General features: G+C 37.7%; 1 protein-coding gene across 1 annotated transcript in view; it reads right to left on the bottom strand.

Moving 5' to 3' along the window:
• Window positions 1–11,453: 11,453 nt before the first annotated feature.
• pde11a.S (phosphodiesterase 11A S homeolog) overlaps window positions 11,454–15,552 on the bottom strand; it is a 207,851-nt gene continuing 203,752 nt past the window's right edge. The window contains exon 20 of the mRNA XM_018238876.2: window positions 11,454–15,400. Within this exon, the coding sequence (XP_018094365.1) occupies window positions 15,227–15,400 (174 nt within the window). The 3' untranslated portion in view covers window positions 11,454–15,226. The remainder of the gene's footprint in view (window positions 15,401–15,552) is intronic.

The following is a 15,552-nucleotide window of genomic DNA, read 5'->3' as shown; positions in this document are numbered from 1 at the left end:
ATTCATCTTAAACTGAGACAGGATTTTAGGTACACAGCGATCAGCCAGAAATGTTTCTTCACAATCATATGTTTAAATCCCTTAATAACCCCGGCTTGTTAGGCAAAAGTGGTGCCATTTATCTTTGCGGCACTCTTTTTCAACTAATTGTTTTAAGTTTTCAAATTCTCTTTGGAGGTTTAAGATTCAATCTTTTTCCTCCGCCAGACCCCCTTCTGGAAATCTTCAACCAAAAGACTGAAACTTTGTATTTTGACATATTCATTTATAAAACAGAACCGCAATTGCAACATGGAATTTGCTGAGTAATCTTCTGCTGTTGCATTTTTGGAGCAGTACTTGATTATGATTATGTACAGTATATATAAAAAACACATTTTGTACTAATTGTTTTTCATATATATATATATATAAATAAAATTCAAATCCTAAAACAAGTTTACGGCCTAAATCAGAAATCAGGTTTATCAATATCATAAATTGTTAGCCAGCCATAGACGGGATGCCTGAAGTACCCTGTGATTCCTATCCATAATGCTTGATGGGGCAATGTTAAGCTCTTTTACCACTGTATTTTATAAGCAACCTGAATATGAAGCGTCGGAATTGTCCCCATAGAGGTGCCTGAAAATGCTTCCATGTGCTACTAAGAATCAGTGTTTGCAGGTACGGTAATAAAAGCATTTCCCTGTTAAATCAAAATTGTAAATTAAACATGATTTTTTTTGTATTTTATCACATTGTAAAACTGTAGATTTGTATTTTGCTTAGTAAATGATGATGGTTTGTAATACATATACTGAAGCAGTGCCTTATTTTATATCTAAACTGTAGATGCTGAAAATGACTACTGTTTGTGCACTGAGTCTGCAAAAAAGCCACTGTAATGGCCATTAATTAGGGCCACTCCTTCCATGAGGCAAGATGAAAACTTTGCTTCAGGTGGCAGCAAGGGGCCAGTTGCAAGTGTAGAAAAAAGCGCCTCTTGTAACTTTAAGAGACAAATTTCCGGGTTTTAACCTGGAAATTCAGCTCAGTTAGTGCAGAGAGCGATATTGTGCTCAATGCACTAGTGATGCTGCCCCCTTTGACCCGTTTCTACGCTTATATTTAATTGCTGAGCGGGAAGGGCGGCGGCCCCTGCCAGTAATCTAGAACCACTTTTACGTGTTGCCTTGGTTGCTCTCTGAAAAATGTTGGGATGGGTGTGTAAGCCCATTCAGTTTTGCTATGATACAGTTTTCAGTGTTTCAAATTGCAAAAATCCTTAGGTTCTGGCCAAACGCAATAATCCAAAGCATTGGCAGATATTTTTGGATTTTGTTAAGAATTACCTGTATTTATTTTCATATACATGCCCTATGGTGGTAATGTTTCCTCTAATTCCTTCTTGACTTACGTGCACAAAAATGTATTTTGTGTGCACATTTTAAAAGTGTGTGAGTATTTTTAAACATGGTTTGCTCAGCTCACAGTGAATACAAAAATGTGTTGCAGCATATCATAAAATTGATAGTCCACCATTGCTTTGCCTTTCATTAGTTTAAATTTCAGGATGAATTCAGAGGGTGCCTGTAAGAACATTCTGCACTGTGACTGAGCTCTAACACAAAATACAACAGAATGGTTGAGACTGACCTTTATGTGATAAAGAGTTTCTCTAAATTATTAATGCCCCTATGAGTCTGCATAGAGGAGTAACAAATTCATATATATGTTAGAGCCAAAAATTCCCAATGGTTTCTTACACCCCACAGAACAGCATGGTGGATGAAAAAAATAATCTTAACATGGGAATTAATGAAAATAAACCAGAACTGAAAATATCCATGCTAAAATTTCACCATTTGTTCTGAGATTTAAAGAATCACGTGGGACTATAACACCAGCATATTATTATTATTATTAATAATAATAAACATGATTAATAAACGCACCATACATTTTGTTTTGCTAGAACAAAAAAGCAGAAAAAAGTTGTTGGCCTTATTAGGATTTTTGCATTACTGGAAAAAAAAATGATCTTGCTTGAAAAAATTGCAGACGCCATTGACTCCAATGCAGTAATTTTTTTCAGAGTTTAGTTAGTGTTTCGCTGAAGCCACTTATCTTAACATTGTAAATATTTGTTTTTTTATTTTTTCTATGAATATTCAATGAACAGTAAAATCAGCAAATCTTTTCTAAAGGGTCATTTTGTATTTGATTTCAAATTTGATTTCAATAGAATGGAGCTGGATTTTTTTTTATTCTCATGCTTTTAACAAATTGTCTTTTTTCTTCACAATCAATTAATTACACCACTCTTTTTTTTTTGAGCCTTAACTAATAATTTTTAATGCTTGATATCAGGAGTATGTGTAATTTAGATTACTTTGCACTATTTCTGTCACTGTTACTGCTCCAATTAATGGTGCATAACTTAGTACAGATTATCGTACCTGCATTTTTGCGCTGCAGTTAGGAGGCTTCAGGGCACTTTTACATATCATTGTATTAAGTTAATGTATCATTAATATTTACAGCATTAAGGGATATTCTTCGAGAAGGGAGAGATAATGAGAGTGTTTGTCGGGGCACTGAACATATTTAAGGATGATTTACAGTGGAAGAATTGGATATTGCTTTTTCCATTAGTAAATGCCCATTAGAATAAAAAGCATTTTCAGATATGGCAGATATTTAATTCTATTTCTGACCTTTTTATTGCAGGGTTAAATCCCATTTAAAGACACAGCAATCTAGAATCATGCATTATCCATAATTAATGGCAAAATTATGATGCAGGGATGTAGGTACAGCATTTTATTTGCTTACCAGATGTCCCAGATACTTCATTTGTATCCTCTGAAGAGTTCATGTTTGTCACGCTCCAATCAATTTGCCCTCTAAGATCAGGAGTGAAAGAGTTAATAGGGATCATTATAGAAAACACACGGAGAATGCTGAAATTAGCGCAAATGTACAAATATAAGAACTATAGATTTTAATCTTTAAATACTCTTCTCATTTACTGGATATTTCCAAGCCATCTATTGCTAACCAGTGATTTCCTTCTGCATTTGCTGGAGTCCTGTGTTGGGTTGTAGAGTTTTTCTCAACAATGACTAAAAAGCACATTTTATGCTTCATAAAAAGGTCACTGACCAGATGCCATATGAGAATGTCAATAGAGACTAAATAGCAGCCATAATCATTCAGTATTTCAAGAAAACAAGGTAGGTGAGTGAGTGCAAACCTAGCTACAATTTTGAGAGACGGTTAATTAGAGATAACAATAGGGTTCTTCAGAAAATTGACTATGGTGTTTGCATGTGATAGGGACCTAAGATTATAAGCTCTGCTGGTGCTGGGACTGATGTGAATGAGGTAGGATCTCTGTTAATATATTTGCACTATATAAATTATACTACTACTAATACCATATTTCTATAACTGTAGGTCCATTCAGTTTCCCTATAGACTGTGATAGGGGCTTAGGGAATACAGTTATTTCTTAGTCACTAACCCTCCTCCATTGTTTGCACAGCAGCATCGTTTGTGAATTCAGCATACTTCTTTTATGTGTCGTTTGTAAATTTTAAGTAAACACATTTAACATAATGTTCCTTACTACTTTTATATCTTACAGAAAATAAATTTTGCTTTTTTGTGGGTGTCATTTTTCAATATGCGGTAGAATTTTGGCATGTGTTTTGTTTTGCTGGAAAATAAAATTGGGGGAAAAAACATCCACTTACGCCAGTGAAAAAGAAAACATAAACAAGGGAAAGTTGTGCTCACCACTAATTTTTAAAACCATTAAGCGGGGGTGCAATGAGGCTGTGACCACAAAATACATATAGACAAATACAAGAGTCCTCAGCACTCAACCCATTATCAATATATTTAAGACATTGAGACATTTTGTGCCTTAAGCTACTAAAAAATACCTTCCCCTTTAAACAAAATAGGGATTGTTTGTCCATATATTGCAATATATTTAATCTGGCAAACTACATCAAAGTACCTGGTATGGCCAGTCCTATGCTCAACTTTCATCTGATTCATTAAAGGAGAAGGAAACCCTTTTGGCGCAAAACCCCTCCCCCCGTAGGCCCCCCTCCCTCCTCCCCCGCCCTACCTCCCCCCCGGGCAAATGCCACTAAGTTGCTACTTACCCCTCGGCGCAGGTCCTCTCCCGTGGAGTTCGCAGGCGCCATCTTCTTCCATGCGGTCTTCTTCCTGTATTCTCCAGCATTTGGCAGCGCATGCTCAGTAGGAGCATTTGCCAGTTCAGCTCTACTGCACATGTGCCGAAAGTCACAACGTTTTCCGATTTCTTTTTTCTTTGTGACTTTCGGCGCAGTAGATTCCAACCGGCAAATGCTCCTACTGTGTATGCGCCACCAAACGCCGGGGAATCTAGGAAGAAGACCGCACGGGAGAAGATGGCGCCTGCGAACTCCACGGGAGAGGACCTGCGCCGAGGGGTAAGTAGCAACTTAGGGGCATTTGCCCCAGGGGGGAGGGGTTTTGCGCCAAAAGGGTTTCCTTCTCCTTTAAGAATTCTATTGCTTCATTATACATTGTACAAAGGGACTAAGTTTTACCTGCAACTTACTAGCTGCTTTCAAAGTAAAACTCCCAAACTTGGCTGCCCTTTTATTAGACACCAGTGGGATCACCTGACTATAGCTGGAAAGGGTGGGAGCTACAACGTGGATCTGGTCACTGCTCCTGTATAAACTATAACAAACAAGGAAAAGTTGTGCTCACCACAAATTTTTACAACCATTAGGCAGGGGTGTAATAAAGCTGTGACCACAAAATACATATAAAAAAAAAAACACTAAAACACTTGCTTTTGGTGTGAGAAAAAATGTGGCACACATTGACTCCGATGCATTTGGCAAAATTTCACCATTTTGCCAAATTTTACACATTTTCGCAGATTTTATGCCAGAGTGAAATTGTGCATGAACTAATAAATACTAATAAAATAGAAATACAATTACAGTTAAAATGTTTTACTTGCTACCTAAACATGGCAGTATTTCTGAGGCATATTTAATATATGCCTGACAAATGGGCTTCAGCCATAAGCATCATGGGGAGGTTGCAGTGTTATAATAATTCAGTTTGTAAGGGTTTTTTTTTTCCATTGACTTGTAATGGGACACACTCATTGAGTAATTAACACCTGCACAGGTATTGTAAAGTGTAGCAGAGTCTGTAAATAGAGGTGCATGCCGACAGTTACCTCAGACGTGTGTAGCCAGTAAGAAAGATTTGTTTCCACCCATCCCCCCCTTTTTGTAATTGTGTAAGCAAATTTATTACAATTATTAAATTTATTAAAGTTTGGAGGATATAGTAAGTTTTGTTAAAGCAAAGCCAAAAGGATGGACGGCACTCCGTTCAAGGAGGTAGCAAGTTTATTGCAGGCTTCTACAAGGATCTAACGCCCTACGCATTCCGGGATGCAATCCCTTAATCAGCTATGATTAAGGGATTGTATCCCGAAACGCGTAGGGCATTAGATCCTTGTAGGAGCCTGCTATAAACTTGCTACCTCCTTGAATGGAGTGCCGTCCATCCTTTTGGCTTTGAATTGATATTTGGCGGTGGGGACGCTGCGGACAGAGCACCTAACAAGGAGGGATTGGAACAGCCGATGGGAGGGTAAGCTTGGAGCGGTCTATTTGGTGTGAAAGAGAAATTTTGTTAAAGGAACAGTTCAGTGTAAAAATAAAAACTAGGTAAATAGATAGGTTGTTCAAAATAAAACATGTTTCTAATATAGTTAGTTAGCCAAAAATGTAATGTATAAAGGCTGGAGTGACTAGATGTCTAACATAACAGAACACTACTTCCTGCTTTGAGTTAGTCAGCGATTTTAAAGGGATACTGTTATGGGAAAAAAAAAAATTTTCAAAATGAATCAGTTAATAGTGCTGCTCCAGCAGAATTCTGCGCTGAATGCATTTCTCACACAGATTTTTTTATATTCAATTTTGAAATCTGACATGGGGCTAGTCATATTGTCAATTTCCCAGCTGCCCCAAGTCATTTGACTTGTGCTCTGATAAACTTCAATCACTCTTTACTGCTGTACTGCAAGTTGGAGTGATATCACCCCCTCCCTTTTCCCCCCCAGCAGCCAAACAAAAGAACAATGGGAAGGTAACCAGATAACAGCTCCCTAACACAAGATAACAGCTGCCTGGTAGATCTAAGAACAACACTCAATAGTAAAAACCCATGTCTCACTGAGACACATTCAGTTACATTGAGAAGGAAAAACAGCAGCCTGCCAGAAAGCATTTCTCTCCTAAAGTGCAGGCACAAGTCACATGACTGGGGGCAGCTGGGAAATTGAAAAAATGTCTAGCCCCATGTCATATTTCAAAATTGAATCTAAAAAAATCTGTTTGCTCTTTTGAGAAATGGATTTCAGTGCAGAATTCTGCTGGAGTAGCCCAAAAACCACTAAATTTTACGATTATCGTTTAAAACCCAGCGCAGATCAGGATATCTTCAAAATGTCAACGGTACGTCTGTCATTGATTTCTACATGATCTCGGCAGGTTTGAGTTTGAGTACTTTTTTATTCAGATTTTTAACAGCATCAGGGTTTAATAAATCAAGAAAAAAATGTAGTGGAGTCTGAATACTTTTCTTTACCAGTAAATGGTTGTTCATAGGAAAGCTGACACATGCCCATGTTGACTAAATTGTTGACTAAAGCCAACAGATATGCCTATGAGCTACTCGTCCATGCACTTTATTGACAAAATGACCTGGAATGAGTCAAAGGAGTCACTGGTATGTTGACCAGTAATAAACAAGGGGGATCAGAATTCGTGAAATAAATCACCAGTAAAAATTGGTTGTGATTATATTTATCTGTGGCACATAATAATCAGGGATCAAAGAATGAAAAAAGAGGCACAACCCCTCTTTCCACATGTATCCCTAGGACATTTTCTATGTAGTGATCAGGCTGTTTTTCTGAAGCTGTGAAACTGCCCATTGTAACTGCCAAGTACTGGCAATTTTCAACCAAAACGCCCATTCTGCACTTAAAAGCACTGGATCTTTCTAGTAAAAAATGTTTTATTCTTTAAAAAATAAAATCAGACACTAGAGGGGTTTCCTTAAAATTGGCCCCTGATTCTATGCACCTGTTAACACTAGAATCATTTACACTAGTTTATGGGACTTTGGCCATATGGTCACAGCTTTAAACAAATGTATTTTAAGACAAAGAAACATGAAGCTCCATATGCAATTGACGTTTCAGTGTTAATGGTCCATTCAATGCTTATGATTTTTGAAGTGCGAAAGGCACTTCAGCCATGATGGATATAACAATAAAGGTTTCATGCTTTTTCTCATGCACTGTCAGAGAGAACATCAACCCAGGAGGTCGTAAGTGTTACTATTATGCCATTGCAGTTGCAAGGCTGACAGATTGGATATTTGGTAGTGGTGTTATGTTAAGATCTAGAACTTTTAGTACAGCCTAACCTCATTATCCTTCCCCCGAATAATCCAGACACCATGGGGCAAATTTACTAAAGGGTGAAGTCCCAAAAAACGCTGGCGTCTTTTACTTTTTTAAGGGTGAAAAAGATCGTAAATTGTTTTGGGGGTACCCTCCTTCCCCCCTACATATGCTAACATATGGCACCTAAACTATACAGTGGGCACATGTATAGGGCAAAATAATAACTTATTTCCCAGACTTGTGTAGTGTAATATATTTGCTGCTACATATACACCATTGTACTTTAGGCATCACTATTGTAACTTCGCTTTGCTTGACGAATTAACGCTAGCGCAACTTCGCTACCTTTCACCTCCCTGAGCGAAACTTCGGATTTTAGTCAATTAGCGCGCCCTGATGAAACTTCGCCTGGCAAAGTGCGGCAAAGTGCGGCGAAGCCAGCGCTGGCGCAATTTCGGAGGTAAGTAAATTTGCCCACATAACTCTGCATTCACATCCAGGCTTTTGCACTGTTGTTGATGTGAAGTTTATTGTGGATTATGTGTTTGCATGGATAATGGTCCTTGTATGAAGGCTCTGTATTTATGAAGAACAGTATGTGGCCATAGCACAACATGGTTCCTTTATCAGATTTCATATTAAATGCATTTGTATTTTCTCTGCAGGTTATTTTCTCTGGAATATAGTTGTTTTAATGTACTTAATGTCTCAATGCATTTTCTTATCATTGGCTAAACTATAGAGAAAGCAGACCCAGCTGTCATGGGGGGCCCATAGGGAACAGGGATGCCTGGACTGTGGGGTCCGCTTCCTAAAGAGTATGTTGTTGGCAGATGAGTCTTACCCTTTAAAATATTATGCCATTTATCCCCCTACTTTAATATAGCATTTTCTGTCACTACTGATGAAGACTAACATTGGTAGCATGGTATGAGAAGTATTTTACCTATCATTGTTTGAGCGGATTCTCAGCAATATTCCATCTGCCTCAACTTCCATGGCTTCTGGCAACCTTTACTAGATAAACAATCCTTTTTATCTACATGACCACAATGACCTCACTTCTAATTATAGCTGATGGGTAATTACACTTTTATATGCCATGGCACAGGCTGTATTCCAATACAGATACTTATATACACACACGCTGTATTATGATGCCCTCATGTCTTCTGTGACTATGGGAAAGTACCCTCTCTAAACCAGGGATTCATTTTGTCCAACCATGTAGCCATCTACATTTTATTTCTTCTGCTTCTCTTCCAGGACAAACTGGAATAGAGTAAAAGCAGGGCATATGGGGTGAGCCTGCAAAGCTCTTCTTGATAAAAGTTTTCTCCACAATTTTGACTGCGGAGAGCTGGCTTGAAAACATAACATTTTGCAGAGACAGATGGAATGCAGTTAGTTTCCAAGCTAAATGAATGAACAAATGTACAAAGTCATGGTTGGTTTTGGCATAAAAAAATGGGAAAATGTTGTTGCCCAGTTTTGATTTAAACCTCGTTTTGTGCCGTTTCAAGTTACTAATCTAATCTTCAGGCTCTTTTTGTGCATTTTACTCAAAACGTGAGAAGAATAAATCATGTATATCATTTTTATGCATATTCTCTGTGGAAATATACATAAACAAATATAAACTGAATACTATTGTCAATGTAATAAACATTATTCTCAATGCTTTGTGCAATGTCCATCAGCTGTGCTGAAAAGAAAAACAACAATTTCCTGCTCTTGAATAAGAAACGCCAAAACAAGGTTAAAATCAACTGGGAACATTGCCAGGATTCTACCTCTTGGTACTGCAGTGCTTATAAATTATATTGTCAATGTGGAGCCAAAATTGGTTAGGCAAACCATACAGAAAGTAGAAAGGAGATAAAAGAACCACCACCACCTTATAAACTGTTCTTCATACCGATACCACTTTTATTTAACATGACTTGTGTATTATAAGAAATAATGTACCCTTTCTTTAAATAATATAGGAAATAATCGACCCCCCTCTTGTAAAATATAGGAGTATTAGAAGTCACCAAGGAGTTCTATAACCATACAAAGGCACAAAGTGCTTTTATACAGGTTATGGAGTGCCAAGGTGACTTCAGATATGCAATTTTGCAACAGGGGGTTAGTCCCTATTTATTTTAAAGTAGGGGTACATTACTTATTATAATACCCAAGTTCAAAGAGGCATAAAAAGTTTTGGTAAGTCATGTGACACAAATTAAATAAAGCAAGCACCAGTTGTAGTTGTTGAAGTCCCATTTCTAAGGATATATTTCACATGGCATTCCTGGGCTTCTGTGTATTATATAGTGAATAAAGTACCTCCTATTGTAAAACACAAGGCTATTAGAAGTCACGAGGAGTTCCATGACCATATAAAAAGGCTGATTTCTTGTATACAGTCATGGAATGCCGAGGTGACTTCTAATATCCTCTTATTTTCCTAAAAGGTTACTTTATTCACTATATATACACAAGTTTTAGTGAGTCATGAGACAAAAATGACATCACTAAGCTCCATTTATAACTGATGACAGTTGTAAACGGAGCTTATTGATGTTATTTTTGACATCACCAAGAGCCGTTTATAAGGATTTAATTTACAGGATATTCATGGCTTTTGTTTATTATAAGGATATTATAAATAACCCTGAGGCACTGAGCCTTTATGTGGTGACAGAGCCCCTTTAGATGTTCTTATTTTAACAAATATAACATTATGAAACCCTGACAAACAACATTTTCAGAGGCTCATACTAACATTATTTAAAACAGACTTCTCAGATTTCGATTTGCAAAGGACAAAATAACAGGTCTTTTTTCACCAGGATTTCCAGCAGCCAGAAATGAACAGCTATAGATGTGATAGTGGTTTCTGTATAGCAAAATCCAAACAGCATTAATTATAACTATATAGGCCCCAGTAGGAGTACAAACATTATACATGTTTACAGGCCCGGATTTGCGGCAAGGCCGCATAGGCCCGGGCCTAGGGCGGCAAAGAAATAGGGGCGGCATGCCGCCCAGCCGCCGTTCAAATGCACCAGCTGCGCCGGCGTTTTTTCGCCGGCGCGCTGGGAAGGCAGGCGCTAGGACCGCGCGGCCGCCTGGTCGGACCGCGCGGCCTAGGGGCGCCCAAAAGTGGAATCCGGCGCTGCATGTTTATGTTTTATAGTTATAGAATCTTTTTTTTACCATTACTATTTACCATGTACTTTGTTCACTTTGAATCACTTTCTGTGCCTTGAGCAGTTAAAGATTAAAGAAGAACTTCTGCATAATTTATAGCAAGGGATATAACATATCATATACTACATGTTACTTTCTTACAGTTGTGATGTCACATATGCAATATTACAACAATAATGCCAGCAGTTGTGACACCAGTCATGCATTAATGTAGATATCATTGTGGACATCTAGCTGTAGTCCAGTAGTCTATTTATTTAGGGTATATAGACACCAGACCTCTCTGTGGCCTTAGTTTGCATAAATAACTGCATGTGCACACCTGTGCATGGTCACTTCCGCTACGCCTGATGTTACAGCTCAAAGAAATGACAGGTTTACCTCCCCCCCAGCTACACTGTCAAATTTATGCAGGTGATTTTTGGCAGTGGCTAGAGAGGTTTTTAATTTATATTTATGTAGGGATAAAGTCACCAACAAAACACAGATTCTTACCTGTACTAATATAGATTACTTGCTGTTGTAGAATGAGCATTGGGAGACAAGGGCACTACACTGGGACTATGCAAAAAAATTAAAACTTTGGAGGCGCCCAGCATGCAAGGAAACCTTCTAGAGGGTTTCCCAGTTATCTGGGAAGTCTGAGGATTCTAGAAAATTGTCATGGCGGCTACATACAGTATCATTTAGACAATAACTTCTTTTTAGTAGATCCAACAACACTGTATTTATCTAGAAGAAATGAACACAAAATGCAACAGGATACAGTGAAGAATGGTTCTTCTTTATTTCTGTGAGAAAAAGAAAAGGGCATACCTAGGTCATTTCCAAAAACATGCTGATCAAAACCAAGACTGAATAGAACAAAGTACAACTGAACAGAAATGGCAGCTGACTGAACCTACAGAAAGGAAACAAACACACTGACATGACAGGCCTAGGAATGACGACCATACAGTGACCTGGAACTCATGTTACACAGAAAAATAAGTGCAGGTTTCATATGTGCGAATGCATGTTGTGCATGTGTATACAGAATAGAAATATACACACAGATGCACATGTTCATATACTCATCAACAAAGGCTACAACTCTATTTGTTACAGAAGTATAAGATGCAATGTGCAACATGCAGACAGGAACAGACATGTAAACTGAATCTCTAAGGGTCATAAACCAAACTAAGAAGCAAAAAAAAAAAAAAGAATAAAAAGAAAGGTTAACCCAAGCAGCACAAGCATGTATCGAGGACAATCGAATTCAATAGTGTATCACTAAAATAAACCTCTGACCTCTTGAAGCTGGCTTAACACTTAAAAAAGAGGACGATTTGTTGCTGACAAGTTTATCTACGATCTATATGCACTATTTGTGGGGTGCAGTCATGTCGATGTTCTGAATGCGGAATAATAATTAAAATAAGCTTTGCAATTAACTTTATCATCATTAAAAATTATTCAAGAAATACCATGTTATGGGGCAGAAGCAATAAATTGAAATCACAATACTTGTGATAGACAGCTATATTTCGTAATTAACTAGGCACTGCTGGTTGCAGTATGTGATTTCTAAAAACTGGTAACCTTAATAAACACAGAGTGCATGTCCATACAAAAGAAGTGCACAGCAAGTAGGGAAGAGTATTAATGATACAAAAGAGCAGAAGACTTAAGAATCTTAGCAACAACCGAATGGGTACCTGAGATGTGAAGAAAGCATTTTTTTTTTTAAAGTTGCTAGGTTTTATTGGCTAGTATTCTAACATTTTTGACTCTTTTAATAGGTTACCTGGGAATGATTGAGCACAGTTACTAACAGGGAGACAGTAGGAAACGGAGTTATAATTATCCAACAGTTTCATGATACCAGCATTGCCACCTACTTGTCTCCACTGGATCATCTGCTTTTTCTGTCATTTTATATAGAAAATTGTTTATATGAGGGGTTTCCAGTGCCTTCGTACTGTATGTTTAGTCTTAGTGGCTCCATGTGACTATTTTTAAGAACATAAAACACATAACTTTATGTACTGTACTTTTATTTTACAGATATCTGCTTTATTGTTATGAGTTTACAGCATTCCACCATATCGAAAAGCCAAGTCTAGTATAAAGGCCTCCATTTACGACTAATGACATTTTTGGCAAATCATAATTTGGGGTTGCCAGGGCATCTATCTGGGTTGTAGTTGAACTACAGCTCTAGGACAATAGGTTAAACATTCAGAATGTTTCCTGTATGTCTGGCCCTCCCATACTCCCCCTGCAGGCATTTGCCAAGTGATATTAACGTATATATATATATATATATCTATATATATATACGCAAAAAAGAACCGCACACACAGGTCTTTTAGTGAAAAACAAAAATTGTTGGCTTTATTACGACATTTCGGCTCCTAGACTCGAGTCGTCATCAGGAACAATTTTTGGTTTTCACTAAAAGACCTGTGTGTGCGGTTCTTTTTTGCGTATAGATTACTGATTATAACCAGCACCCAGGCATTACCATTTAGTGACTGGTGCACCAGCTTTGAACTATATCTATATATATATATATACAGTATATATATATATATATGATTCAAAATGGACCAGTACTCCAATAATCTTCAAACAAATGTGTTTATTGAGTCATCACTCGTGTAACCAATGTTTCACCCTCATTGGGGCCGTTATCAAGGATGAAAATTATTACAGTGCTTGTCCATTTTGAATTCTACATAATACTTCTTTGACCAAGCACCCAACATTGAATAATGGAAGAAGAGTGTGGGTAGACTTTTTATAGTTAAAACATTAGTCAACAGATTAACCCACAAAAAGGAGCCAAGATACTGTAGGGTAAGAAAATGGGTTACACCAATTACTATCACTGCTATCATTGCTGCCTGACTTTGTCACAACTCCAGTGCAAAATCAAAGTGCAATGCTATTGCAGGCAACTGTGTGCAAATCCAAATCCAACTGAAATGGATTAACAGAGACATCTTCTGTGCCTTGTATAAAATAGGTTTAAGCGTCTGAGCAACAGCATAAGCCTCCTACTATTTCCTATTCTTTATCACTTCAGCCATGGTTTTTATCCACAAAACTTCTAAAAAAAAAACTGGCAGACTGAAGAAGATGGATTTATTAATAGGGTTCATTATGATTCTCTTCACCCGAGTACCCTCATGTTGAGAACCTTTTGAAATTGCCAATTCTTGTCTTGTTTACATAGGGACCCATATCTGCTGGGCAACTACAATACAAGAAGATCATTTGTTGTGAAAAATGCCTATCTATGCAATGTTGTGCAGGTTTATAGTAATTGTGCTTTAAGTCTTTTTTGATGGAAGCCTCTGTTTTGCATACATGTGATAAATCATCAGGCTTAAGCAATTGAAGCCTCCTTTGTAGGTAACCTTTAAAATAATCACAATCACGATCATGAAAAATGGCCATGGAGTCACCTGCTGTAGATCTGGATACACTTAACTCTGTTGACCTGACACACACAAGGTTTAATAGCTATACATCAATGTGATGTTTGGCCTGTTTGTTAACATGGCTGCATCGGGTCTGAGAGATCAAGTTTTACAATAAATAACCATTAGGAGGAAAAAAAGGAGGTAGTCAAAAGTCTAGTCTGATGCTGCTCTGACCCTTCAGTATTTAACCGTTGTTGACATGTAACAGTTATTACATCTGCAATAATTTCCATCTGGAAGCGATTTGGGAAAATTCAAGATTAATACACCTATACAATGAATAACAAAGAACAGAAGGGCTCAGACTGGTGCTATGGTGAGATTCTAATTTTGAAAGGAATATCCCTTCACTATGAACCTTCAAGCCCCCAAATTGAAACAGCAGTAGAACAAAAAATAATGCTTTTTATCGCATGTCGTAGAATTTTTCTGCATAGTTTGTATTTACTCTTTGGGCGGTAATGAGCTACCATTGCAGTATTTCGCTGATATCATTTTAGGTGGTGCCAAATGGAGCCAAACTGAATTCACTGGAAGCCTTTTAACATAAAGCAAGCACTTACAGGAGGAAAAAAAAACAACACCACATCAGGCAGGCAAACGTTTTGTACAATTAAATGGAAAAAAAATCAAACACTAAATAAAAATATTCATTATTCAGTCTGAGCAATTATATTGAATGTAATGAAAACATTGTGCATTGTAATAACTGTGCTGTATGAATTGGGCCGAGTCAGTAGTCCATCAACATCAGCTTCAAAACAGCATTTCATCCTTTGCCCAGCAACAAGTAGCACATGTTGCAAAGCATCAACAGGTGAAGTACAGTAGGTGCTCTTGGACACCAAGTCTACCTCATGACTCCTCTTTACAGCTTCATTGTTACCACAGCTACATCTTCCTTAAGCTCTAGTTGACTGAATTTCCAGGCGAAAGCCAAACCATGACCAAGGGAATTATTCTCCATCTATAAAAGCATGGCTGCAGTAACTTAATTAAACAGCTAAGCTGATGACAGCCTTTAAGGTAATTTCTTATACATGGCAGCAGCTGACTTGCAAGCTTAAGTCTTTAAGAGACACTCTATAGCTGGCTGTGGGGAGGAAGCTGGAGTAGGGTAAGAGGTGGAGGAAGATTTTCCATGGGACTGTTTTTGGTGCAGTTCTTCCCACTTCCCTCTGTTTGTAGTCACAGAGTCCAACATAGGCTTAAGCTTTCCACTGATCTTGACTAGGGACTGCAAAACATACAGAAAGAGACACATTACTATGTATATTTAGCAAAAACACTTTCCTTAGTTTGCACATATCATCACTTAAACAATGAATAATGACGAGCATAGGGTTAAAATAGAAGAAGACTACTGACTCCTACATTATATCAAATGAC

The sequence above is a fragment of the Xenopus laevis genome, chromosome 9_10S (assembly GCF_017654675.1).
Source record: "Xenopus laevis strain J_2021 chromosome 9_10S, Xenopus_laevis_v10.1, whole genome shotgun sequence".
NCBI classification, from domain to species: Eukaryota; Metazoa; Chordata; class Amphibia; order Anura; family Pipidae; genus Xenopus; species Xenopus laevis.
This window is presented reverse-complemented; position numbering and strand designations above follow the sequence as displayed.